The sequence below is a fragment of the Rhinopithecus roxellana genome, chromosome 3 (genome assembly GCF_007565055.1).
Source record: "Rhinopithecus roxellana isolate Shanxi Qingling chromosome 3, ASM756505v1, whole genome shotgun sequence".
Taxonomy (NCBI): Eukaryota; Metazoa; Chordata; class Mammalia; order Primates; family Cercopithecidae; genus Rhinopithecus; species Rhinopithecus roxellana.
Window position 1 is genome coordinate 145,496,288 of NC_044551.1, and position 26,719 is coordinate 145,523,006.

General features: G+C 41.5%; 2 protein-coding genes across 7 annotated transcripts in view; one reads left to right on the forward strand and one right to left on the reverse strand.

Moving 5' to 3' along the window:
* The window catches only part of MSH3 (mutS homolog 3), a 227,530-nt gene extending 225,982 nt beyond the window's left edge, over positions 1-1,548 (reverse strand). For all 4 annotated transcript variants that reach the window (XR_004056310.1, XM_010386022.2, XM_030927020.1 and 1 more), the window contains exon 1: positions 1,144-1,548. Coding sequence is in view for 3 of the 4 variants with exons in the window: in XM_010386022.2 (XP_010384324.2) it covers positions 1,144-1,539 (396 nt within the window). In the remaining variant the exon portion in view is untranslated. The remainder of the gene's footprint in view (positions 1-1,143) is intronic.
* DHFR (dihydrofolate reductase) lies at positions 1,137-26,719 on the forward strand. Of its 3 annotated transcripts, XM_010386019.2 has the most exons (8): positions 1,137-1,234; positions 1,557-1,667; positions 2,490-2,539; positions 4,660-4,765; positions 16,068-16,194; positions 20,786-20,901; positions 25,675-25,801; positions 25,904-26,719. In XM_010386019.2, exons 2-7 carry the CDS (start codon positions 1,582-1,584, stop codon positions 25,751-25,753), a joined length of 564 nt encoding a protein of 187 aa, XP_010384321.2. In that variant the 5' UTR covers positions 1,137-1,234; positions 1,557-1,581; the 3' UTR covers positions 25,754-25,801; positions 25,904-26,719. The 3 variants fall into 3 exon arrangements, with proteins under 3 accessions (XP_010384321.2, XP_030782882.1, XP_010384322.2); XM_030927022.1 differs by having other exon boundaries at positions 25,675-26,097; XM_010386020.2 differs by lacking the exons at positions 1,137-1,234; positions 1,557-1,667 and adding an exon at positions 1,725-2,043 and having other exon boundaries at positions 25,675-26,719.

Below are 26,719 nucleotides of genomic sequence, written 5' to 3' on the forward strand. Positions count from 1 at the left end.
ACCCTACTTATATATGCTAAATAAAATACCTCTAAGAAATAAACAGCTATGTAGCAAAGGCACAGAGAGAAAAAGATACATAATAAAAGAACAGTATCATTTTTGACATGGTCATTCCAATTTAAGTGTTTCCTGTTTAAATGGTTTATGTTCATCACTAAAGATGTGACAAGATTATGAACTTTTTCTTGGCAGAAAACTTGCCAAAAGCATACATAAGTCCTTCACCAACTACCCTTTAAATGGCGGGTGCAAACTTTTGGTGAATTCATGAAAATGTCGGCCTCAAAAAAAAAAAAAAAAAAAAAACAGAAGAGAAGTAATCCCTTTAAGGGAGAAATATATAAGAAGGGAACAAGATTTTGAAGCACCCAAGCTGCCACTTACATTAAAACACGGTAGGTGGCTAAATACCAGTCTTCAATGCCCTTCCACCCTCAGTTTGAAAAATACTGTGCAGGTGACCCCAGTGAGGGGTCACCCTTAGGCTTTTCCCGTGGCAGTACCTCCCGTCTAAAAGCAAACAAACGTACTTATTGCGTTGAAGGATGGCAACAGGAAGGACTCCAGGATTAATCACATCTATACATCTATACCATCCTAAGAAACTTTATCCACCCAAATTGTATTTCAGACTTTATAATCTAAACTACAAAAAGTGTTCACTGGGGAACTGCAAAATATGACTACTTTTAACCGTAGTGATTTGAAATATTGAGCAATGCTGTTGCAGCCTTGAAAACTGGAGACCTAACGGCAGCTTTCTTCTAGTCCAGCACTTTTTAAATCACTAAAACTCTTCGACCACTAAGAAAAAAAAAAACGATGGAGGTTAAAAGACGCACCCCTTACCCACAAGCCCCCTTATCAGAATGCGAGTCAGGAGACCTGAGTTCCTGTCTCATGTCTGCCATTAAACACCTGCGTAACCTTAGCCTATCTCCTCAAATGGAAGTACTAAAAACCTCAGCGCTTCACCTAGTTTGTAGCCCCGCCTGGGCTCTTCCCACCTTCCCCTTCTTCAGCCCGTCCCTTCCTCCTCCAGCCCTGTCATCTGGCGGAGGGTACCCGCCTCCGCCCGCCTCACCCACAAGCCCCGCCCACCGGCCCCGACAGCCCTTCCCCGTCCGGGACAGAACCTACCACGAGCGGCGGCAACTGGGGCGGGAAAGTGGACGCTGGGGGCGCTGCGGCGTCATGGTCCACCTGATCCGTTGCACCCGTGGGGGAGGAGGTGGATTTCAGGCTTCCAGTAGACTGGAAGAATCTGCTCAAAACAGCTTGCCTCGCAGGCACTGGGCTGGAGGCAGCGAGGCCGCCCGACGCAGGCTTCCGGCGAGACATGGCAGGGGAAGGATAGCAGCCCGGGGACAGGGCCCGGCCGGGAGCGCGAGCCCGTGGCCGCAGTTCCCAGGCGTCTGCGGGCGCGAGCGCGCCGTGACCCTGCCGTGCGCCGGGGCGGGGGGCGGGGCCTCGCCTGCACAAATAGGAACGAGGGGACGGGGCGGCCACAATTTCGCGCCAATCTTGACCGCGCATTCTGTTTTAATGAGCAGGCTCGGAGGTGCTCCAGCTGCTGTCATGGTTCGTTCGCTAAACTGCATCGTCGCTGTGTCCCAGAACATGGGCATCGGCAAGAACGGCGACCTGCCCTGGCCGCCGCTCAGGTATCTGCCGGGCCGGGGCGATGGGATCCAGACTGGCGCAGGCTGCCCGCTGTCGGGGTATCTAAGAGGGACGCGCCGGGCCGACTCCCAGCGAGAGGATGGGGCCAAACTTGCGGTCTGCGCTCGCAGGAAGGGTGGGCCCGACTGGATTCCCCTTTTCTGCTGCCCGGGAGGCAAAGTTGCTGATTTCTGCCCGGATCTTGCTGCCAGGCGAGGTCGTTGCCCTGCAGCGCCCTCGCCCAGGGCAAAGTCCCAGCCCTGGAGAAAACACCTCACCCCTGCCCGCAGCGCTTCGTTTGTCAGGTGCCTTAGAGCTGGAGCTTAAGGGATAATTGTCATGCGTGTCCATGTGAAGAGACCACCAAACAGGCTTTGTGTGAGCAACGTGGCTGTTTATTTCACCTGGGTGCAGGCGGGCTGAGTCGGAAAAGAGAGTCAGCAAAGGGAGATAAGGGTGGGGCTGTTTTATAGGATTTGGGTAGGTAAAGGAAAATTAGTCAAAGGGGGGTTGTTCTCTGGCGGGTTAGGAGTGGGGGTCACAAGGTGCTCAGTAGGGGAGCTTTTTGAGCCAGGATGAGCCAGGAAAAGGAATTTCACAAGATAATGTCATCGCTTAAGGCAAGGACTAGCCATTTTCACTTCTTTTGTGGTGGAATGTCATCGGTTAAGGTGAGGCAGGGCATTTGCACTTCTTTTGTGATTCTTCAGTTACTTCAGGCCATCTGGGCGTATACGTGCGAGTCACAGGGGATGCGATGGCTTAGCTTGGGCTCAGAGGCCTGACAATAATGTTTCGAGTAACGCTGTTTCTCTAACTTGTAGGAATGAATTCAGGTATTTCCAGAGAATGACCACAACCTCTTCAGTAGAAGGTAATGTGGGATTAAGTAGGGTCTTGGTTGATGAAGTTTACCAATGCAGATGTTATTTAAATGGAAAGTTTTCCGTGTTAATCTGGGACCTTTTCTCTTATTATGGATCTGTATGCAGTTCCCAAGGTTCATTTACCATTATTAAAATTTTTTTGTCTTAGAAATTTTATGTTAACGCACAAGCAAATTATCAGGCATGGGGCAGAATTGGCAGCTGGGTGAAGGCTTCAGTGAAGGTTAGCACTCGGAAAGGAAAGCAGAGGAGGCCTTTGGAAGAGCTGCTGGAAGAGATAAGGCCTGAACAAAGGCAATAGAGAAGAGAGGGTAAAAAATCTTTAAGGTTACATGACCCTGGATTTTGGAGATCAGGAATTTAAAGATGATGCATCAAGGATGAACGCTCAGATTTTCAGTTTGAAAGCTGACATGACATGTAAAGGAGTGGAGAATAATGTACCATTGTAATGATGAGGCGCCTCTAGGACATCTAGGATAATTTCAGGCACCGGGATCTAGGTGAATTGAACTATTGGAGGGAAGGGAATAACCAAGGAAAAGAATGTGGGGGTTGAGAGATGCCCCGTTTAAAAGCTAAGAGACCTGGATATTTATGGTTGTAAGAGGAGGTATGGCAGAGGAAACAGAAACAGTAAGAAAGGAGCAGATGCTGCAGCTCTTGAATGGGACAGATACAAGGCATTTGGATTTGACACTTAGGTCACTGGTAGAGATAATGATGAGAGCCTATAGCTAAAGAATTGATAAAAGCCACTCTCAAAAATCCCAATATGGTCTGGTAATGTTGATTTTCTTTGGTTCAGATAGCTGAGTCTCAAAGTTATTCTCCTAAGAAATTGACCCAAAGTGGACGCTATATGTAAAAAGTTTTTATAGAAGCGTTAAAAGAATAGGATAGAGACATAATTAAACATGTTTTAAGGCAATTGAGTGGAACATTAAGCAGCTATTTTTAAAAGTATGATTTAATATCAATCTACAAAGTACACAAATATGAATAATACAATTATATCAAACAGTTTTGACAGTACTGATTAGAGGCTGAACATTATTCTAAGTCTTTAATTCCCACAACAACCCTAGAAGCAGGAACTATTGTTATCTCTATTTTATGGATAAAGAAAGTAATCCACAAGGGATTAACACGATTTGTCTTGTGGATGACAAAATGGATTCAACTTGAGCACTTTGACTCAGAATTTTTTTTTTTTTTTTTTTGGAGACAGAGTCTCACCTCTATCTCCCAGGCTGGAGTGCAGTGGCGCAATCTCGGCTCACTGCAAGCTCCACCTCCCAGGTTCACGCCATTCTCCTACCTCAGCCTCCCGAGTAGCTGGGACTACAGGCGCCTGCCACCACGCCCGGCTAATTTTTTGTATTTTTAGTAGAGACGGGGTTTCACCGTGTTCGCCAGGATGGTCTTGATCTCCTGACCTCGTGATCCGCCTGCCTCTGCCTCCCCAGAATCTTTACTCGTTACTATGTTATACACAATTGCAATTGATTAAAAGTAAATATTGGATATAAATGGATAATGCCAAAGGGAAAAATAGTTATATTTAGGCCATAAGTGATAAGTATGAATTTTGGTAAGAATTTTAAGTTTATTTTTTTTAAAGGAGAGCCACTAAATGTCAGGATGTCAGTCATATCTATGCGCATACCTACACTAAGTCCTCACTTAACCTCATCTTGGAAACTGTGACTCTAAGTGAAACAATATATAGCAAAACCAATTTTACCATAGGCTACTTAAGTTCCTAGGGCATATTGCTGGTCACAAAAACATCACCAAACTTCTAAATGAAGGCCGAAAACATTTCTAATATTAAACACTGAAATAAATATGAGCTATACATACATTTAAGAATAATAATGTGCATGTCTTTGGGATATGGAAGGAAACTGGAGTACCTGGAGAAACTCCATGCAGACATGGGAAAAGCATGCAGACTCCACACAGACAGTGGCCCTGGCCAGGAATTGATTATTTTTCTCATCAATGTTAAAAGAAAACGATGTTATTCAAGGACTTGTTGTATATAAATATATGAAAATACATGTATATTCCCAAAATATACTTAGGCTTTGTGATTTTATAGGTAAACAGAATCTGGTGATTATGGGTAAGAAGACTTGGTTCTCCATTCCTGAGAAGAATCGACCTTTAAAGGGTAGAATTAATTTAGTTCTCAGCAGAGAACTCAAGTAAGTACCTTAACATAAATTCACCACAAGAAAATCATGTCTTATAGTGGAGATCAGTATATGATAAAATGAAATTGCATAAAAGGAGCTATTGATGAGGCTACTTAATATCACAAAGGTGATTATAGAAAATAAGCAATTATTTGTACTACATGGCAATAATTTCTTCTACTGGCTGAGTAATTGATTTCATCACCTTGAAAAGTTACAATAAACATTAAATATCTCACTGTGGTATCAGATTTGCAAGTTTTCTTGAACCATCATTCACTAGGCTCAAATATAAATTTTACAGTATAATCAGTAACTTGTAGTTTCACATAAAGTCAAAACAACTATGTTTTGGGACTTTCTAAAATTAAGTGATGATCTCCTTTCTGGACCCAACCCTAAATGCAATAAAATGTGAATTTTAGGATGGGCTGAAATGGGTCATAATCTTCTGCTCTATTATTCCTAGTTAACCACAATACCCAGTAATATTTTGTACTTAACATTCATTACCCAGTGTCTGAAGGTAAAAAATTTCAAAGTATTGAAATGGTTCTAGAGATCCTGGAGAGAAGCAAGTATCTCCAGTTAGCCTCTGATAAGAATTTTCCTGTACCCCAATCCAGGGTTGGAGTCAGCAGTTCATGAAGCCTAGATATGCCTTGGCAACTGGAGAGTGGGAGGGGTAATCATATTAAGACTGCCCAGGAAGTCAACTCCAATGGCTTGGGAGGTTGAGGGGTGGCCAGAATTGGACCTGTGTTAATCCATTCTCATGTTGCTATAAAGAACTGCCAAGACCGGGCAATTTTACAGGAAAGAGATTTAATTGACTCACAGTTCCTCATGGCTGGGGAGGCCACAGAAAATTTAAAATCATGGTGGAAGGGGAAGCAAACACGTCCTTCTTCATATGGTGGCAGGAAGAAGTGCTGAGCTAAGGGAGAAAGGCCCCTTATAAAACCATCAGATCTCATGAGAACTTATTATCACGAGAACATCATGGGGGAAACCACCCTCCCCGTGATTCATTTATCTCCACCTCGTACTACCCTTGACATGTGGGGATTATTACAATTCAGGGTGTGATTTTGGTGGGGACACAGCCAAACCATATCAGGACCTAAGGGGAAAGTCTGGGATCTGGCATGTTAATCATTCTTAGTCTAATAATATAATCACCAAAAAGAATGCAGTATCCTAGGGCATTACGTGCTTGGGAACAGTGGTCATAGTATTATTTTCCCATGGATATTAATGAAGATTCAACCAAAGAAGCAGAACCAGTAGTAGATAGAAATAGGTATGTTAAAAGAGTTTTATTGCGAGGAATTAGCTTACACAATTATGGGGACTGGGTATGTGAGTCCAAAAATCTGTAAAGCAGGCCATCAGAAAGGGCAAGCTGGAATTCTCCAGCAGGGGCAGTACAGGTGAAATTTCTTCAGGAAAGCCTCAACTCTACTCTCAAGGCCTTTAAACTGATTGAATCAGCCCACTCAGATTAAAGTCCGACCTGGCACAGTGGCCAACCCCTGCAATCCCAGCACTTTGGAAGGCCAAGGCAGGTGGATCACTTGAGCTCAGGAGTTTGAGACCAACCTGTGCAACAAAATGAAACCCCATCTCTACAAAAAAATTAGCCAGCGTGGTGGCGTGTACCTGTAGTTCCCGGGAGGCAGAGGTTGCAGTGAGTCAGGATAGTGCCACTGCACTCCAGCCTAGCCAACAGAGTGAGACCCTGTCTCAAAAAAAATAAAAACTGTAATCACATCTACAAAATGTCTTCAAAGCAACACCTAGATACAGTATCTGAATAACCAAGAACTATATCCTAGCCAAGTTAACACTATGGGAAGGAAAGATCTACACAGCTATATAGGCTAAGGGGATTCAGACTTACACAGATTCTCTCCCAAGTTCTTCCTAGAATGGCATAGGTAAAAACCCAGAAGAAAGTGTATAGAATATTTGCATTGATTGCCTCTGGGCGACGGGGCAGATTTGTTGATATGCATCTTGCCGCCTGCTTCCATCTTCATGCTATTCTTCTGGTTGCTAGGATGCTCTGATTATCTCTTTCCTTGGTATATATCAAATTCACAGACTATATCGCCATTCCAAGAAACTCTTTACTGACATTTTTGAATACTACTCAGGTTTGTTTATGGCTAGCTTGAGCTCAAACAGAAAGAAATCTCAGTTGGGGAGATGTTCACTTGAGCCAGCATTTCTCCTCAAAGATAATGAGTGTAATTTTTTTTACGACCTCCCTGTGATGCATGTAATTGGGTTTGGTTGCTTCTTGTGTATTTATGTATAATATATGTTGGTGTCTTGTGCTTTTTTTTTTAAGGCTAAGAAAATTTAAAGTCTTTATTATCAAGCATGCCAGGGAAATAGTGATACCAGTTAGTAAAAAATGTTAGAGTTCTTTTTTGTTGTTGTTCCTCCCGCTTCCTTCCTTGTTGGTCAATCCCACACATAGAGAGAGCACCTACTGAGTGCCAGGCACTCTTGAATAAAAGGACAGAGATTTATACATGGAAATCACTTGCTTATGTCAGCTCTAAAGAGACTTCATTTTTCACCCCTCTCCCCCGTGTAAGAAGAAACTGAATCCTCAAGGTAATCACAAATTTTCTACCAAACACTAGTTATTTAGGGTAAATATTTCCTTAGTAAGGTATTGGGGGAAAATGTTTTTCCGAAGTTGTCTAGACAATCAAGTTGTGGCTTTAAAAGAACTTGAGGTAAGGCCGGGCACAGTGGCTCACGCCTGTAATCCCAGCACTTTGGGAGGCCGAGGAGGGCAGATCACAAGGTCAGGAGATCGACACCATCCTGGCTAACACGGTGAAACCCCGTCTCTACTAAAAATACAAAAAATTAGCCAGGCCCGATGGCGGGCGCTTGTAGTCCCAGCTACTTGGGAGGCTCAGGCAGGAGAATGGCGTGAACCCGGAGGGTGGAGCTTGCAGCGAGCCGAGGTAGGGCCACTGCACTCCAGCCTGAGCCAGACTCCGTCAAAAAAAAAAAAAAAAAAAAAAAAAACTTGAGGTGGGAAGGGTGGGAATGACCACTGATGAGTACAGAATTTTTTTTTTTTTTTTTTGGTGATGGAAATGTTCTAAAAGTAGATAGGAGTTATGCTTGCACAACTCTGTGAATGTACTAAACGTCACTGAACTGTACACTTTAAAAGGGTGAATTTTATGGTATGTGATTTTTATCAATAAAGTGACTTTTAAAAGTCTTTGGAACCAGCCAGGCACAGTGTGGCTCACACCTGTAATCCCAGCACTTCGGGAGGCCAAGGTGGGCAGATCACAAGGTCAGGTGTTCGAGACCAGCCTGGCCAAAATGGTGAAGCCCCATCTCTACTAAAAATACAAAAATTAGCCAGGTGTGGTGGCGAGCGCCTGTAATCCCAGCTACTCAGGAAGCTGAGGCGGGAGAAGCTATTGAACCAGGAGGTGGAAGTTGCAGTGAGCCAAGACTATGCCACTGCTCTCCAGTCTGCGCAACAGAGAGAGACTCCATCTAAAAAAAAAACTCGTTGGAACCCAAAATTAAATAAACAAGTTTTACTGCAATGCTATAGTAGCCTTGACACTATCTTTAGAAAATCCAGAATTGCCTCCATGTTACAAGATTTAAATAGTCTCCCATCCATGAAAGTTAACTAAATTTCGTGTCATAATTTTTTCCGATCTCACTGTCAGAGTCTCCACAGTGATTAAAACTTCTTGAAGGTGCAGATCTCTCTCCCCGTACCACTCACACACTTGGAGTAGCAAACACTGACTGACCTGGTTTCTGATATCTGCTATGGCCCTTAGTAACTTTGTGACTTTAGGCAGGTTACAAGTAAGCCTTGTTGAAGGTTCTTCCCTTACCTATTAAATGAGATGAATAATGACAACTTTTTAGGGTGATTTTGAAGACTCACTGAAATTTTGTATGTAAAGTTTCTGGCACACGGAAGGGTATAGGCATCAGTTCTACCGCCGCCCCGCGCCCCCCCCCCACACACACAAACTTGCTACTTTATATCTTATAGAACATACACATTAATATATTAATGAAATCACAGTGAACAGATTCATGATCTCATTTTCACCTTAAGATATTATTTTGTTCTTGTTTCCCTCGATCTTGAGACAAAAATCCACTGCCATCTAAATCAACTCTCTCATCACCCCTGACTTCATTCTGGATTCCTTTTTTTTCTATCTTCACCATGCTCTGCTGTCCCAACCTTTTAGTATTATCAAAGGCAAAATAAAAATGTTGAGATTAATCTCTAAATTTAACATTTTGTTTGAGAAGAAAAAAATTACAGTTTAGGGCATACATGAAGACAGGTAGCCTTCCATATGTCTGAAGAACAAAGGGAAGGTTAGAGGTTTTACTTAAAAGGAGAAATGTTACCGCTCTTTGAGAAAGTTCATTGGCACTACTAAGGTTTGGGGGCGCTGGCAAGCTCCGATTGGTGAGCAGTGAGTGGTGGGCAAAATTAGTTCTAGAGTTGCAGCAAGTTATCTCAGAAGCTGTAGATAAAACCGGTTTCAAGTCACAACAAGCAGTTCCAGCAGTCAGGCTCACAGAAAATTACATTATTGGAGCAATGTTTTATACCCTGAATGCTTTTTTCCCCTGTCCCCTCAACTCTGATTTAGCTGGGTATGACAAGAACGACCCACTGTCACCCAGGCTGGACGGCAATGGTGTGATCTCGGCTCACTGCAACCTCCACCTCCCTGGCTCAAGCAATTCTCCTGCCTCAGGCTCCCAAGTAGCTAGGATAACAGGCATGCACTACCATGCCCAGCTACTTTTTGTGTGTTTTGGTAGAAATGGGGTTTCTCCCTGTTGTCCAGGCTGGTCTCGAACTCCTGACCTCAGGTGATCTGCCCACCTCAGCTTCCCAAAGTGCTGGGATACAGGCATGAGCCACCACGTTCGGCCTACCCTGTTTTAAACCTCACCACAGTTTACTTTTCTGCTACCCTCAACTTTTTCAGAGCTTTCTTGTGTTAAATAACTTTAGTATGATTAAAATAAAATTCTATACTACACTTCGATTGTAGTCTGTAATGCCTGTGCCTTTGCATGTGTTTTTATCTCCTTTGACACTCGGTTAAGGAATCATGCCCTGAGGAGTATTTTCCTTCATCACCCCGGCCCTGCGTTCCCATGAAGCGTCCTCTGCACGTCTTTATTGTATGTCCTTTCGTACATTATAGTACAGATATTTCTGACTGCCATCACAATCTCTTTGAGTGCAGGGACTGCATATTTTATCTCTGTCCCCAGAATCTAGCATAACCCCTAGCAAAATAGGGATTCGGAAATCACACAATGAATAGTACATAGGTGATTTATAAAAATAGAACCATCCCATGTAGTACCACTTTGTAACCCACCTCTTTTTCCCTCATATATTAGAAAATAAAGTCCTGTAAATATTTTTAGTGGCTGCATAGTATTCCATTATGAGGCCGGAGCATACCCAATTTTTAATATGGGCATACCTCAGAGATATTGTAGGTTCAGTTCCAGACCACTGCAATAAATAAAGCAAATATCACAATAAAGGTGGTCACATGAATTTTTTGGTTTCTCGGTGCATGTAAAAGTTATAGTTACACTATAGTAATAGTCTAATAGATGTACAATAGTATTACATCTTTAAAAAACGTATGTACCTTAATTATGACTAAAAAATGCTAACAATCTTCCAAGCCTTCAGTGAGTCATAATCTTCTCACTATGGAGTGTCTTTCTTTGATATTGATGGTTGCTGACTGATAAAGGTGATGGTTGCTGAAGGCTGGGGTGGCTGTGGCAATTTCTTAAAATAAAACAATGAAGTTTGCCACATTGATCGACTTCCTTTCATGAAAGATTTTTCTGGAGCATGTGATGCTATTTTATAGGATTTTACCCACAACAGAATTTCTTTCAAAATGGGAATCAATCTTCTCAAACCTTGCTGTTGCTTTATTAACTTAGTTTGTGTAGTATTCTGAATCTTTTGTGGCCAAAACAATGTTCACAGCATCTTCACCGGGAGTAGATTTCATCTCAAGAAGCCAGTTGCTTTGCTCATCCATAAGAAGGAACTCCTTATCCACTGACATTTTATGAGGTTCCAGCAATTCCATCCCATCTTCAGGCTCCACTTCTAATTCTAATTCTCTTGCCATTTCCACCACATCTGCAGTTATTTCCACCCCTGAAGTCTTAAACCCCTGAAAGCCATCATGAGGGTTGGAATCAACTAACTCCAAACTCCTATTAATGTTGATATTTTGATCTCCTCCTATGAATCATGAATGTTGTTAATGGCATCTAGAATAGTGAATCCTTTTTAGAAGGTTTTCCATTTACTTTGCCCAGATCCATCAGAGGAATGACTGACTATTGCAGCTACAGCCTTAGAAAATGTATTTCTTAAATAGTAAGACTTGAAAGTCAAAATTACTCCTTGATCCATGGGCTACAGAATGAGCAGGAATATTTTGAAAGGAAATCTTCCTTCCTGAGCAGTAGGTCTCAACATTAGGCATAAAATATTTAAGTGAACCATGCTGTAAACAGATGTGCTGTCATCGAAGTTTCGTTGTTCATTTCTAATGCACAGGCAGAGAAGATTTAGCATAATTCTTAAAAGCCCTGGGATTTTCAGAATGGTAAATGAGCATTCGCTTCCACTGAAAGTCATCAGCTTGCCTTAACCCCCAACAAGAGAATCATCCTGTTCTTGGAAACTTTGAAACTAGGCATTGACTTCTCCTCTATAGCTATGAAGTCCTAGATGGCATATTCCTTGAATAGCAGGCTATTTTGTCTCCATTAAAAACCTGTTCTTAGTGTGACCACCTTCATCAATGATCTTAGCCAGATCTTCCGGATAAACTTGCTGCTTCACCTTGTACTTTTTTCTTATGAAGACAGCTTTTTCCTTAAACATCATGAACCAAACCCTGCTAGTTTCAAACTTTTCTTCTATAGCTTTCTCACCTCTCTCAGCCTTTACAGAATTAAAGAAGGTTAAAGCCTTGTTCTAGATTGGGTTTTGGTGTAAGGTAATGTGGCTGGTTTGATCTATCCAGACCACTCAGCTTTCTCCACATCAGCAATAAGGCTGTTTGCTTTCTTTGTTTTTTGGTTTTTGTTTTTTTGAGACAGAATCTCGCTGTCACCCAGGCTGGAGTGCAGTGGTGTGATCTCGGCTCACTGCAAGCTCCACCTCCCAGGTTCACACCATTCTCCTGCCTCAGCCCCCTGAGTAGCTAGGACTACAGGCGCCGGCTACCACGCCTGGCTAATTTTTTTGTATTTTTAGTAAAGACAGGGTTGTACTGTGTTAACCAGGATGGTCTCGATCTCCTGACTTCATGATCCTCCCGCCTTGGCCTCCCAAAGTGCTGGGATTACATGTGTGAGCCACCGCACCCGGCCAGGCTGTTTGCTTTCTTACCATTCACATTTTCACTGGAATAGCACTTCTAGTTTCCTTCAAGAGCGTTTCTTTTGTATTTGCAACTTGGCTGTTAGATGCCAGAGGCTTGGCTTTGCTATGTGCCTCCTTCACTAAGCATAATCATTTCTAGCTTTTGATTTTACATGAGAAATATGCGACTCTTCCTTTCACTCCTACGCTTAGAGGCCATTGTAGGGTTACTAATTGGCCTCATTTCAATATTGTTGTGTCTCAGGGAATTGGGAGGCCAGAAGAGAGGGAGAGAAACAGGAATAGTCAGTTAGTGGAGCTGTCAGAACACACAACATGTATCAGTTCACCATCTTAAAAGGGCATGATTTATAGCACCCTGTAACAGTTACTTGCAACAGTAGCAGCAAGATCCCCAAAACATATTATAATGAAAAAGCCTAAAATATTGTGAGAATTACCAAAATGTAACATAGAGATACAACGTGAACACATGCTGTTGGAAAAACTTCACCAATAGACCTGCTTAGTGCAGGGTTGGCACAAACCAATTTGTAAAAAAGAAAAACACCTCAGTATCTTTGAAGCACAATAAAATGAGGTATGGCTTAGTAGGGAACCCCATTTTTAAAGGCTCAGTGTGAAAAGTCTTAAATTGAGGGTGTATTTTTGCGTTCTGGTTAAGACACCATTCCATTTCAGGGTTTTTTGTTTTTTTAAGTGGTTTCCCAACACTCCCTGGGGAAATGGAGCCAGAATTCCATTGGCCATCCTCACATCAGGAACAGTGAAAAAGGATAATGTTTATATGGCACCCGGAGTAATCAGATAAGGCCAGAGGACAAGAGGCAGGGTTCCATCTAATCTAAGCCCTACCATCCTGATGTCTAAGGGCCCCTGAATTAGAGGCCCCTGTAGCCCACAGGCACCAACTGAAGTCTTTTGTCCACGTAACAAGTTGCAGCTCAAGTTTCAAAGTGAGGGTGCTGGAGTTCAACTCCCAGGTCCGTCATTTCCTGGCTGTGTGACTGGTAGTTTCTTAACCATTCAGGCTCAGTTTCCTCATCTATAAAAAGGAATGATAGTACCACGTACGATTGCCAGTTAAATGCAGTGTGTACATTATCTCATTTAGTCTTCATGCAAACCCTCAACACTCAGTCACAGAAACATCAAGCATGTCCACACACTTCTTAACAAAGAATACGTATTCTACCACATACCAACTCCCCTTTGTCAGGGAATCCAATCTGGATTGGTTTAAAATAATTGTAGGAAAGAAATTCAGCAGTGAAATACGTCACTATATTGGATGCTTCCTATTTGTCATTTACTGTATTAATTTCTAGCACATGTGCCGTGTAAGGGCTGATGAACTCAAACACTAGCTCAGCTTTTTGCATGTTCTTTTTTACCCACCTGGAGGTCCAGTGTTTTCTGTGATACTGAACTCTAAACTGCTAAATAGCCACATTTTACGGAAGCATATTCTTCATACCTTTGCTTTAACTTAAATCTCTAACTTTGCTCTATCTTTAATTTGTTTTTTTGTGTTTTTTGTGGCGGCGGGAGTTGGGTTTTTTTGAGACAGAGTCTCGCTGTCTCACCCAGGCTGGAATGCAGTGGCGCAATCTCGGCTCACTGCAACCTCCGCCTCCTGGGCTCGAGCAATTCTCCTGTATCAGCCTCCCAAGTACCTGGGATTACAGGCACGCACCACCACGCTCAGCTAATTTTTCTATTTTTAGTAGAGACGGGGTTTCACTATGTTGGCCAGGCTGGTCTGGAACTCCTAACCTCAGGTAATCTGCCCGGCTTGGCCTCCCAAAGTGCTGAGATTACAGGCATGAGCCACCACGCCTGGCTAATCTGTTCTTCACTTTCTTTTCCACACTCACTACAAAAGGGCAAGGAAGTCGTCACATCTGCAGTTACTAACACCGTCACAGCTCTGTTTTGGCCATCATCGGTTTAACTAAACTCTCTTCTCTCCCAACTCCAAATCTTTGTTTCTTCTAGATTCAGTTCTCTCTCTGAAGAGCCTAGTCCAACCTGGTCCCTGCAACTGCCCTGATACCTTAGAAGATAACCTGGGCTTATTTAACTTCTCCCTGGCCTCCATGTCTATTTCCATCCTGAGTCAAAGTATATTCTTTGCTCTAACCTAATTCTTTTAAGAATGACAGAATAAAATAAGTAAAATATATATTAGGAGGGAGAGGGAGGAGGCAATCAAGTTCTTGATTAATCCTTATTATAACTATGAGTTCAAGGGCAATTATATAATCTTGTTAAAGCAGCAGGCTAAAAACTTGACATTGAATTGTAATTTCTGTTGTGTATCTAATTACTATGAAAACCTAGTTCCACAGGTTTTGTCATTTATAAAGGGAATTGCAACCCCCACCATGACCAACAAAATAGTTTCAGAGATTGGGAGAGATTAAGCTAGTCAGCGTACACCAAGTTTGTCCAGCCCATGAACCGCAGGCCTCAGAGTGGCCCAGGATGGCTTTGAATGCCACCCAACACAAATTGATAAACTTTCTTAAAAGATTATGCACAGATCTTTTTTTTTTTTGTAAGCTCATCAGCTATCGTTAATGTTAGTGTATTTTATGTGTGACCCAAGACAATTCTTCCAATGTGGCCAAGAGAAGCCAAAATATTGGACCACCCCTGAGTAAACACTGGAATTAATTAACTTCTTCCCTTTTGGATTTTAATTACGTAATAATAAGCTCATTTTTTAATACTTCACCCATTCCTGTATTGTTTGAAACATGAAAATCCTTTTCCCCGTTCCCAAAGGTAATGACATTAGCAGTCTGAATGTCATTCCAAGCTTTTCTGCAGTCATTCAAACATATCACTCTTTTTCTAGTATTTTATCAGGAAAATCTTCACACGTACAGAAAGAAGTTTACAGTAAACCATCCACCTACGTCTACCATTAACATTTTACTCTACTAGTTTCATCACATCTTCATTCATCCATCAATCGGTTTTGTTCATTTTTGCATTCATAATAAACTGCAGACATTAGTGTATTTCCACCTAAATACTTCATCATTCATACCATTAATGATTCAGTCTTGGCCGGGTGCTGTGGCTCACACCTGTAATCCCAGCACTTTGGGAGGCTGAGGCGAGCGGATCAGCAGGTCAGGAGATCGAGACCATCCTGGCTAACGGGTGAAATCCCGTCTCTACTAAAAATACAAAAAATTAGCTGGACATGGTGGTGGGCGCCTGTAGTCCCAGCTACTCGGGAGGCTGAGGCAGGAGAATGGCGTGAACCTAGGAGGCGAAGCTTGCAGTGAGCCGAGATCGCGCCACTGAACTCCGGCCTGGACAACAGAGCGAGACTCTGTCTAATAAATAAGTAAAATGATTCTGTCTTTTACAGTTTTTTTTCTTCTGAGGTAACTATTACGTGAGACACAAGTCTTAAATGTACATTTGCTAAGTTTTGGTAAATGTATACACCTGTGTAACCCTAGCCCTATCAAAGATACAGAATAGTACCTATCACCCCAGAAAGTTCTCTCCTGCCCTGTCCAAGTGAATCTTTATCCCACCCCTCTGGAAATAACTCCTATTCTGATGTTTTTCCACCAGAGATACCACAAGATATCACCTGGTTCTGTTTCATGATTCATTGTGAGCCATAGATGTACAAATGTAGGCTGAATTATTGGTCATAGGCCATACTGATGTTAAGTGCTTCTTGTTGAAAGGATTCATATTTATGATGATTTTAATTCTATAGTCACTGCTTCTTAGTCAGATTATTTGACTAGTATGGATTTTACAAAAATTATGTGTAATTTTTTTTTTTAACTTCAGGGAACCTCCACAAGGAGCTCATTTTCTTGCCAGAAGTCTGGATGATGCCTTAAAACTTACTGAACAACCAGAATTAGCAAATAAAGTAGACATGATTTGGATAGTTGGTGGCAGTTCTGTTTATAAGGTAAGTGTAGTTATTGGTAAATAAAAAGAAATGTTCTATTCTACTTTCTTTCGGCTTCCCTGCCATTTAAAGGAAGTGGAAGAAAACAGATATAACTCATTGTCTGAACCTTTAAAAAATTAAGCCATGAGTATAGGAAGCAGCACATTATCTGTACTGTAAATTATTTGTTGTCAGTTCAAATTATTTGTTGTTTGATACTATACAAACTAAATAGAAATGCAAAAATAAATACTTTAGTCTGTATCAGCCTACCTTTTATAGGCTATTTATTATTATTTATAGCCTATTTATTGTTTATTCATTTATTTTTGAGACAGGTTCTTGCTTTGTCTCCCAGGCTAGAGTACAGTGGCACTGTCTCACTGTAGCCTCGAGCTCCCAGGCCCAAGCAATCCTCCCACCTTTCCTCCCAAGTAGCTGGGACTTTAGGCACACCCCATCATGCCTGGCTAATTTTTGTATTTTTTGTAGAGTCAGGGTTTTGCCATGTTGCCCAGGTTGGTCTTGAACTCCTGGGTTCAAGCAGTTGATCTCCCAAAGTGCTGGGATTACAGGCGTGAGCACCTAGCCTATTTATCTTTTTAATTGGCAAATAATTGCATATATATATTATGTACAACATGTTGTTTTGAAATGTGTATATATTGTAGAATGGCTAGATGGAGCTAATTAACATATGTATTACCCACTTATTTTATGTGATAAGAACACTTAAAGTCTACTCTCTTAGCAATTTTCAAGAATACATTTATTAACTATAAAATAGTAGATGTTGTACAATAGATCTCTTTAACTTACTCCTCCTGTGTAACTGAAATCTTGTATCTTGTGACCAACATCTCTCCAGTACCAGTCTACTTTCAAATCAAAGAATAATTGATGTTTCCAATTTAAAATCCATTCTAAATCTTTTCCTGAGAATTGTAGTTGCATTGCACTGGTTTCTACTACCTGAATGTACCCTAAATATACTTGAGTTACCCCTTTGTCTTTCAGGATGAATATATCTCTTACTGAAAAAGGGTTGGGGCTCTCAGTTGATATACACTAACTAGATGTATATGAATTTATTACAAGCAGAAAACTTCCTCAATCACCTTTTTTGGGGTTTTTGTTGTTGTTGTTGTTGTTGTTGTTTGAGATAGAGTCTCACTCTGTCGAGACTCTGTCGCCCGGGCTGCAGTGCAGTGGCATGATCTCGGCTCACTGCAAGCTCCGCCTCCCGGGTTCACGCCATTCTCCTGCCTCAGCTTCCCGAGTATCTGGGACTACAGGCACATACCACCATGCCCAGCTAATTTTTTTGTATTTTTAGTAGAGACGGGGTTTCACCGTGGTAGCCAGGATGGTCTTGACCTCCTGACCTGCTGATTCGCCCGCCTCGGCCTCCCAAAGGGCTGAGATTACAGGTGTGAGCCACCACGCCTGGCCAAATACCCCTTTTTTAATACCAAATGACTTCCAGCTTTAAAATTTTTGAGGATAATAGAATTCTTTGCCTTTTAAAACACTAATGAAAAATTAACGTTTATGAGGAGGAAGAAAAATCAGTTTCTGTCATTTGGGTGGTCTTGTGGTAAGATATATACACTGAAATTATTTTAGAAAGAAGAGGTAGGTGGGGGCCTGTAATCCCAGCACTTTGGGAGGCCAAGGGGGGTGGATTGCTTGAGGTCAGGAGTTCAAAACCAGCTTGGCCAACATGGTGAAACTCCATCTCTCCTAAAAATACAAAACTTCGTTGGGTGTGGTGGTGGGCCCCTGTAGTCCCAGCTACTTGGAAGGCTGAGGTGGGAAAATCACCTGAACACAGGAGGCAGAGGTTGCAGTGAGCTGAGATCGCGCCACTGCACTCCAGCCTGGGTAACAGAGTGAGACTCTGTCTCAGAAAAAAAAAAAACTCTCAGTTTCTTGGGCTCCTGTTTCTAGAACCTCTTATTTTCTCAATTTGTGATAGAAGAAAATGGACATTTTTTTCCTTGATATTTTCATCCAAGTATGAATTTCTTCTAAGAAAACAAGTTATTTCTTTATTTTGTTCAGTGCCTACCACACTTTGAATGATTACCATAATCACTAGAAAATGTATTCTTTAAGCAATATAAGTACGTAAATGCATTTATATAATATGATAAATCTATATATAGATAAATAGGAAGTAGAATCTTCAAATGATATTTTTACATTATCCACCTACCACACATCACAACAGCTTGTAGGTATCATTCAGGCTTATCTTCTGTGAACCAAATCGGACCTCTCAGCCTATTTTTGTAAAGAAAGTTTCATTGGAACACAGCTCCACCCATTCGTTCAGTACTGTCTGTGGCCTACAAAGGTAGGAAACCCTATGGCCCTCAGAGCCTAAAATATTTACCATCTCTCCCTTTACAGAAGGTTTGATTATATAATCACCCTTTTAGGCCGGGCGCGGTGGCTCAAGCCTGTAATCCCAGCACTTTGGGAGGCCGAGACGGGCGGATCACGAGGTCAGGAGATCGAGACCATCCTGGCTAACACGGTGAAACCCCGTCTCTACTAAAAATACAAAAAATTAGCCGGGCGAGGTGGCGGGCGCCTGTAGTCCCAGCTACTCAGGAGGCTGAGGCGGGAGAATGGCGTGAACCCGGGAGGCGGAGGTTGCAGTGAGCTGAGATCCGGCCACTGCACTCCAGCCTGGGCGACAGAGCAAGACTCCGTCTCAAAAAAAAAAAAAAAAAAAAAAAAAAAAATCACCCTTTTTTTTTTTTTTTTTTTTTTTTTTTTTTTTTTTTTTTTTTTGAGACTGAGTTTTGCCCTTTTTGCCCAGGTTGGAGTGCAATGGCACGATCTCAGCTCACCACAACTTCCGCCTCCCGGGTTCAAGCGATTCTTCTGCCTCAGCCTCCCAAGTAGCTGGGATTACAGACATGCACCACCATGCCCGGGTAATTTTGTATTTTTTTTTGTTTTTGTTTTTTTGTTTTTTGTTTTTGAGGCGGAGTCTCGCTCTGTCGCCCGGACTGGAGTGCAGTGGCCGGATCTCAGCTCACTGCAAGCTCCGCCTCCCGGGTTCACGCCATTCTCCTGCCTCAGCCTCCCGAGTAGCTGGGACTACAGGCGCCCACCACCTCGCCCGGCTAGTTTTTTGTATTTTTAGTAGAGACGGGGTTTCACCGTGTTAGCCAGGATGGTCTCGATCTCCTGACCTCGTGATCCGCCCGTCTCGGCCTCCCAAAGTGCTGGGACTACAGGCTTGAGCCACGGCACCCGGCCTAATTTTGTATTTTTAGTAGAGACGGGGTTTCTCCATGTTGGTCAGGCTGGTCTCAAACTCCTGACTTCGGGTGATCCACCTGCCTCAGCCTCACAAAGTGGTGGGATTACAGGCATGAGCCACCGCGCCCAGCTTATAATCAACTTTAATACAGAACTTCACCACCACAGTCAATCTAATAATCCAGACGGCTCCTAAGTGACTAAGGGGCAGGTAACATAGACAGCATGTGCAGGACAAACTGATAATTCACGTCCTACGCAGGACAGAGCAGAACGGCACAAGATTTCTTCACACTACTTAGAACAGCATGTCATTTAAATCTTATGCATTATTTCTGGAATTTTCCAGTTAATATTTTCAGATCACAGTTGGCCACAGATAACAAACTGGAAAGTGAAACTGCAAATAAAGGGGGACTCTGCATTCCACTTTTTAAATTTTTGGTATAGTAAGAATTGGTAGAGCATCTATTTGGTTGTAGCAAAGATAATAAATGATTTAATATAAAATGATGTTTTGAAAATAAAAAGTAAAATTTGTTCTGTACCCTTATTTGGAATTTTAAAAATAAACACTTGGATTTGTTATGTCTATGTGTGTGTGTGTGTGTGTGTGTGTGTGTGTGTTTTCTATAAGCTATTTAAGATCAAGAATTACTGCTTTCTTAGAATTGCAATTAAGACATACTTTTATGAATAAGAATTTTAAGACGCTCATTCCAGGGCAACTTTTTCTATAGAAATTATCAACCATATTTTAGGGAGTAGTTAGAAAAGTCATGTACAATATTAAGCCAAATGTTAATACAATTGTTAGCAAGAAGAAGCAGAATAAATTACCTACCTACTAGCATTGTAATTATCTTCTGAGAATTGGAAGCATTACTAAATTTTATGTATATGTACTAAGTATGCTCTTGGGGGTTTCCATAGTCAAGGTCTCATCAAATTGTACTGTCTTATTCATACATGTTTATGTAAATTTTTCTATGGAGAGCAACTAGATAATTTGGGGCTCTTAACTCTAAACAGCCAAAGGGAAAACAATAAAAGAGAATGCTTAAATTAAAAAGTTCTTGTAAGCAAACTGGAGGTCAGACTATATTTAAACTCAGTCTGTCGTAATTATTGATAACGGTTAGTGTCATTCTCAATATAACTAAGGCATACTTTGCAGCACCCCAGATGAAATAATAGGATATTTTAATAATATGCTTTGGCAGTACCAAGCATATTTTCAATACTTAGTATAAACTAACTAAACATAAATCTTAGCGTTTCTATGTCTTTTGACACACATTAAGAAAATTGATGTTGTTTTATTTCAAAGGAAGCCATGAATCACCCAGGCCATCTTAAACTATTTGTGACAAGGATCATGCAAGATTTTGAAAGTGACACCTTTCTTCCAGAAATTGATTTGGAGAAATATAAACTTCTACCAGAGTAAGTATAATGTTATTAAAAAAAAAAAAAAAAAAAAAAGGCCAGGCACAGTGACTCACACCTGTAATTCCAGCACTTTGGGAGGTCGAGGGGGGCAGATCACCTGAGGTCAGGAGTTGAAGAGCAGCCTGACCAACGTGGCGAAACCCCATCTCTACTAAAAATTCAAAAAATTAGCTGGGCGTGGTGGCACATGCCTGTAATCCCAGCTACTTGGGAGGCTCAGGCAGGAGAACTGCCTGTTCCTGGGAGGCAGAGGTTGTAGTGAGCCAAGATCACACTATTGCACTCCAGCCTGGGTGACAGAGCAAGACTTTGTCTCAAAAAAGAAAAAAAAAAAAATTAAGTCTTTTAAACCCTGAGCATATGATGTCTTTCCCCTTGTTTAGATCCTATTTTGTTCAGCAATGTTTTATACCTTTCAGTGTTAAATTCATTCTTATGTATTATATTCCTTTTGATGCTGTTGTAAATGGTGTTTTCTTTAGTTTCAGACTGTTCATTGCTACTTACAGAAATGCAAGTAATTTTTGTTTATTGATCTTGTATCTTGCAACCTTGCTGAACTCATTTAGTAATTCTGATTCTTAGTAGATTCCTTAGGGTTTTCTCTACAGTATAATGTCTTCTGCAAATGTAGGTTTACTTCTTCCTTTTTAATCTGGATTTTTTTTTACTTTTTTCTTTGCCTAATTGCCATGGCTAGACCTGCCAATACAGTGTTGACTAGAAGATAGCAAGAGCAGACTTACTTGTCTTGTTCCTAATCTTAGAGGGGAAGCCTTTCTCTCTCATCAAGTGTGATTTAAGCTGTGAGTGCCTTTATCACATTGAGGAAGATCCCTTCTGTTTCTAGTTTATTTAGTATTTTTTATCATTAGAGTATTATAGATGTTGTGGGATACTTTTTCTGAGTCTATTAAGATGATCATGTGGTTTTTGTCTTTTATACTAATACTTTAATGTACTATTAATATGGTATATCACATTGATTTTCATGTTAAACTAATGTTTCTGGGATAAATTCTACTTGGTAATGGTATCTAATCCTTTTTATATGTTACTAGGCTTAGGTTGCTAGTATTTTGTTGAAGATTTTTGCATTTATATTCAGAAGGGGTGATTTATAGTTTGTTTGTTTTTCTTTTTGAGACGGAGTCTCGCTCTGTCACCCAGGCTGGAGTGCGGCAGCACAATCTCAGCTCATTGCAAGCTCTGCCTCCCAGGTTCACGCCTCCTGAGTAGCTGGGACTACAGGTGCCCACCACCACACCCGGCTAATTTGTTTTTGTTTTTTTGTTTTTGTTTTTTTTTTTTTGAGACAGAGTCTGGCTCTGTCGCCCAGGCTGGAGTGCGGTGGCCGGATCTCAGCTCACTGCAAGCTCCGCCTCCCAGGTTTACGCCATTCTCCTGCCTCAGCCTCCCAAGTAGCTGGGACTACAGGCGCCCGCCTCGTCGCCCGGCTAGTTTTTTTTTTTTTGTATTCTTTAGTAGAGACGGGGTTTCACCGTATTAGCCAGGGTGGTCTTGATCTCCTAGAGACGGGGTTTCACCACGTTAGCCAGGATGGCCTCGATCTCCTGACCTCATGATCCGCCCACGTCTGCCTCCCAAAGTGCTGGGATTACAGTTTTTGTTTTTTTTTTTAATGCCTTCCCCTGGTTTTGTTATCAGGATAAAAGTGACCTCATAGAGTGAATTAGGAGATGCTCTCTTCCCTTCTGTGATTTTGAAAGAGTTTGTGACGGATTGGTAGTACTTCTTAAATGTCTTAGAAAATTTTAATAGTGAATAGACTGAGATAGGAATAAGGAAATTGCTCCAAAGTGGAGATTCTAAACAAGGCTATGGGAGAAAGCAAAAAACTCTTCCATTGCAACATTTGATGGTCATTTGTACTTTCAGGCATCTACTAACATGACATCATAACAGCCTCTTTAATGGAATGGAGGGAATTCTCTAACGGGAGACCTAGAATAAGTCAGTCCTTCATTCTCTGGAGAAAAAGGAAACCTGTGAAGATAAAGTGAATATGCCATGTCCCTGGAAAACTAACATTGCTCAATTCTGGAGCGGCTTTCTCTCCAGATCTCCTTGTGCTGGGGAACTTGGATTTGCTTTCTACTGTCCAAATATAAACTTCGGTCATTCTCCACCTCCCCTATCCCTTTCCCCACAGCTACTCACTTAGTTTAAGCCCTGTTGTCTCTATCAGTTAACCTCTTATGGTTATATAGGTTTCTGCTCAAATATAATGTCTTTTATTAACAATATTCTTCCCGATTTAAAAAATAAAACACACTAGTATAGTGAAATACAGATGAAAGAGAGAACTTGTGAGGCAAGAAGAGAATAAAATTAGAATGTAGAAGGAGCCACAAGTGATGGAAGCCAGGGCAGAAGGTCATATTAATAAAGTAAGGTGGTTTTACTTTGTGTCTGCCTTCATCCCTGTAGGTCATTGTTTGGGCAGTCGATTTTTCAACAGCACTGTGCCAGACTGTCCTCTAGGGCTCTGCTCTCATTCATCTTACCTGGAAGAAATCTATCTCAGACTATTTCACACTAGACCCCAACCAAACCAGCAGGCCCAGATATTTTATATCGGCAGTTTTCTACTTAATGAGCCCCCAACAGGCTTTTACTTCTAGTTAATAATCTTCTGTGTGACCATGTAATCAAAGAGAATAGAGATTAAAAGAGGCCTGTGGAGGCAGTAGTTGGCTCCAGAGCTGGGACAGATGCCCCTTGTCAATGGACACCTTGAAGCAGGTTTTGGATAGGCTGATGTTTCTTCTTCTGACCCTACAACTTCCTGTCAGGATGCTGGCATACTCGTCCACATTACTCAGCTGCCCCTTTGCTCCTGAGCCTGTGCTTCCTATAGAGTCTTGATTTTAATTGTGTTTTGGTTTTTTGGTTTATTTTTTGTTTTTGAGATACAGTCTTGCTTTGTTGCCAAGGGTGGAGTGCAGTGGCACGATCTTGGCTCACTGCAACCTCCTCCCAGGTTCAAGCGATTCTCCTGCCTCAGCCTCCCAAGTAGCTGGGATTACAGGTGCCCACCATCATGCCTGGCTAATTTTTGTATTTTTAGTAGAGATGGGGTTTCACCATGTTGGCCAGGCTTGTCTCGAACTCCTGACCTCAGATGATCCACCCGCCTCGTCCTCAGCTTCCCAGAGTGCTGGGATTACAGGCATGAGCCACCACCCCCGGCCCAGAAACTTCTTGATATGTCGCTTTTGTCTTATGAACTGACAATCTTGACACTTGAGAATTTTGCACCAAAAATGTATGTAGATCTTACTTTTCATGACTCATTTCAGAGAGACTAAAATTAATAGAAAATGGTTAATAGAAACATTGCTTCTTCCTCTGAAATATAAATTATTCCAGAAAGCATCTTTTTCCCTATAATTGTATTACTTTGTACCCCTAATTTTTTTTTACCAAAATTGCATAATCTCTAATTAGTCAACAAAGGTTAATGTCTGTTATTACTCAGCAATGTATTGAATATCACGAGACTTAAACGTTTACTGTGTTGTCCCTGCCTACAATGAGTTTTAAAAATAGAGAAATGAAACAAACCAATAATACTAGTAGGCACCATTTATAGAACACTTAATGTGTTAGGCACAATGCTACATTCTTTTTTGGTTTTTTGGGGTGGGGGCGGAGTCTTGCTCTGTCATGGAAGCTGGAGTGCAATGGCGCCATCTTGGCTCACTGCAACCTCCGCCTCCCAGATTCAAGCAATTCTCCTGCCTCAGCCTCCTGAGTAGCTGGGATTACAGGCACCCGCCACCATGCCCAGGTAATTTTTGTATTTTTGTTAGAGACAGCGTTTCACCATGTTGGCCAGGCTGGTCTTGAACTCCTGACCTCAAGTGATCGACTCACTTTGGCCTTCCAAAGTGCTGGGACTACAGGCATGAGCCACTGCACCTGGCCAACAATGCTAAATTTTTTACAAGGATGAAGACTTTGACAGCAGGCTCAGAAGCATGTCACACAGCAGAACCAGAATGAAGCACAGTCTGATTCAAACAGGTGTTCCTGACTACCTGGAGCATACTGGGGTACAGCCTGCATAGTACTGAAGAAGTAACCAAAGATTGGGGTTCACTGGAGGCTGGAATGGTCAGAAGATTCCTCAGTGGAGAAGCTGGGTTTTGGATGGGAAGCTGGAGAGAACACAGGCTTAAGTGAGAGTTAGGGAACAGGAATAGCAGATCCTAATAAAGGAATTAATATCTGCCACACATTGTGGAATTAGAGCAGTGTGGTGTCCATCAATCAAACTGAAGCAGAGAACCTGTCACTGTCCAGGGCACATAATTTCAGTTATGCCCTAAACAGCTTCAGGTTCTATTTTGTCTTTTGCTTACACAAGAAATGTGATACCAAATGTAAGTCTTGCCAAAAGTTCTTAAGAAATTTCCTATTAGCTGGGTGATAGAGAGGAAAGATACAAGGGAAACTGCTAACTGGTTTTTGAGAGAATGAGGAATCCAAAGGAAACAAAAGAGGAGAAATTACACTTTTTGTTTTCTAACTTTCTATATAGTTTACAGTTTTTTTCTTATCATTTGCATATGTAGTATGTTTGCATGATATTTATCCAACTTGACAGTGGTTTACCATTGTGAAGAAAAAAGGAAAACTTTTTATTTGCTTTATGCATTATTGATGCATTTAAACTGAGAATGACGGAAGCTGTGTTTTTAATGGACACATAATTTAATTATATATTTTTTCCTTTTACAGATACCCAGGTGTTCTATCTGATGTCCAAGAGGAGAAAGGCATTAAGTACAAATTTGAAGTATATGAGAAGAATGATTAATATGAAGGTGTTTTCTGGTTTAAGTTGTTCTCCCTCCCTCTAAAAAAAGTATGTATTTTTACATTAGAAAAAAAGTATTTTGTTGACTTTAGATCTATAATTATTTCTAAGCCACTTGTTTTTATTCCCCACTACTCTTGACTCTATCAGATACCATTTATGAAACATTCTTGCTATAAATAAGTGCTTCTCCAAGACCCTGACTGAGTCCCCAGCACTTGCTACAGTGAGCTGCCTTTCCACACCCATCACATGTGACACCCTTGCCAGTCCTTGATTGACATTGTCGGGCTTTTCAAATGTTGGTAATATTTATTAAAGATGAAGATCCACATACCCTTCAACTGAGCAGTTTCACTAGTGGAAATACCAAAAGCTTCCTATGTGTATATCCAGAGGTTTGTAGATAAATGTTGCAGCCTTGTTTGTAACAGTGAAAAACTGAAAACAACCTGGAAGTCCAGTGATGGGAAAATGAGTGTGTTTCTGTCTTAGATTGGGGAACCCAAAGTAGATTCCAAGACTGAAATTTCAGTGAAAGCAGTTTATTTGCTAGGTCATACCAGAAACCATTGGTTGAGTTATGCAAAAACTGAACTGAGAAGGTAAGAAAACCAGTTTAAAGTCAGCAAGCAGGTTCTCACTGGTAACAAGCTCCATACTGCTGAGATACAGGGAAATGGAGGGGAGAAAACTGGAGTATTGATTCCCCTCTCTCCTTGGTTGTCAGCTCCCTGTCCTGTGTGTGGGCGGAACGTACTCCAACTGCTCTATAGTAAGTCCCAGGTGTTTGCAGTAAGAAGCTGCTGGCATGCACGGGAACAGCGAATGCCAAACACTTCAAGCAATTCCATGTTTAAGTATATAAGCGCTTCATATATATATTATATATATATATATATATATATATATATAAAATATAATTTTTTTTTTAGTGCAGTGGTGCAATCTCAGCTCACTACAACC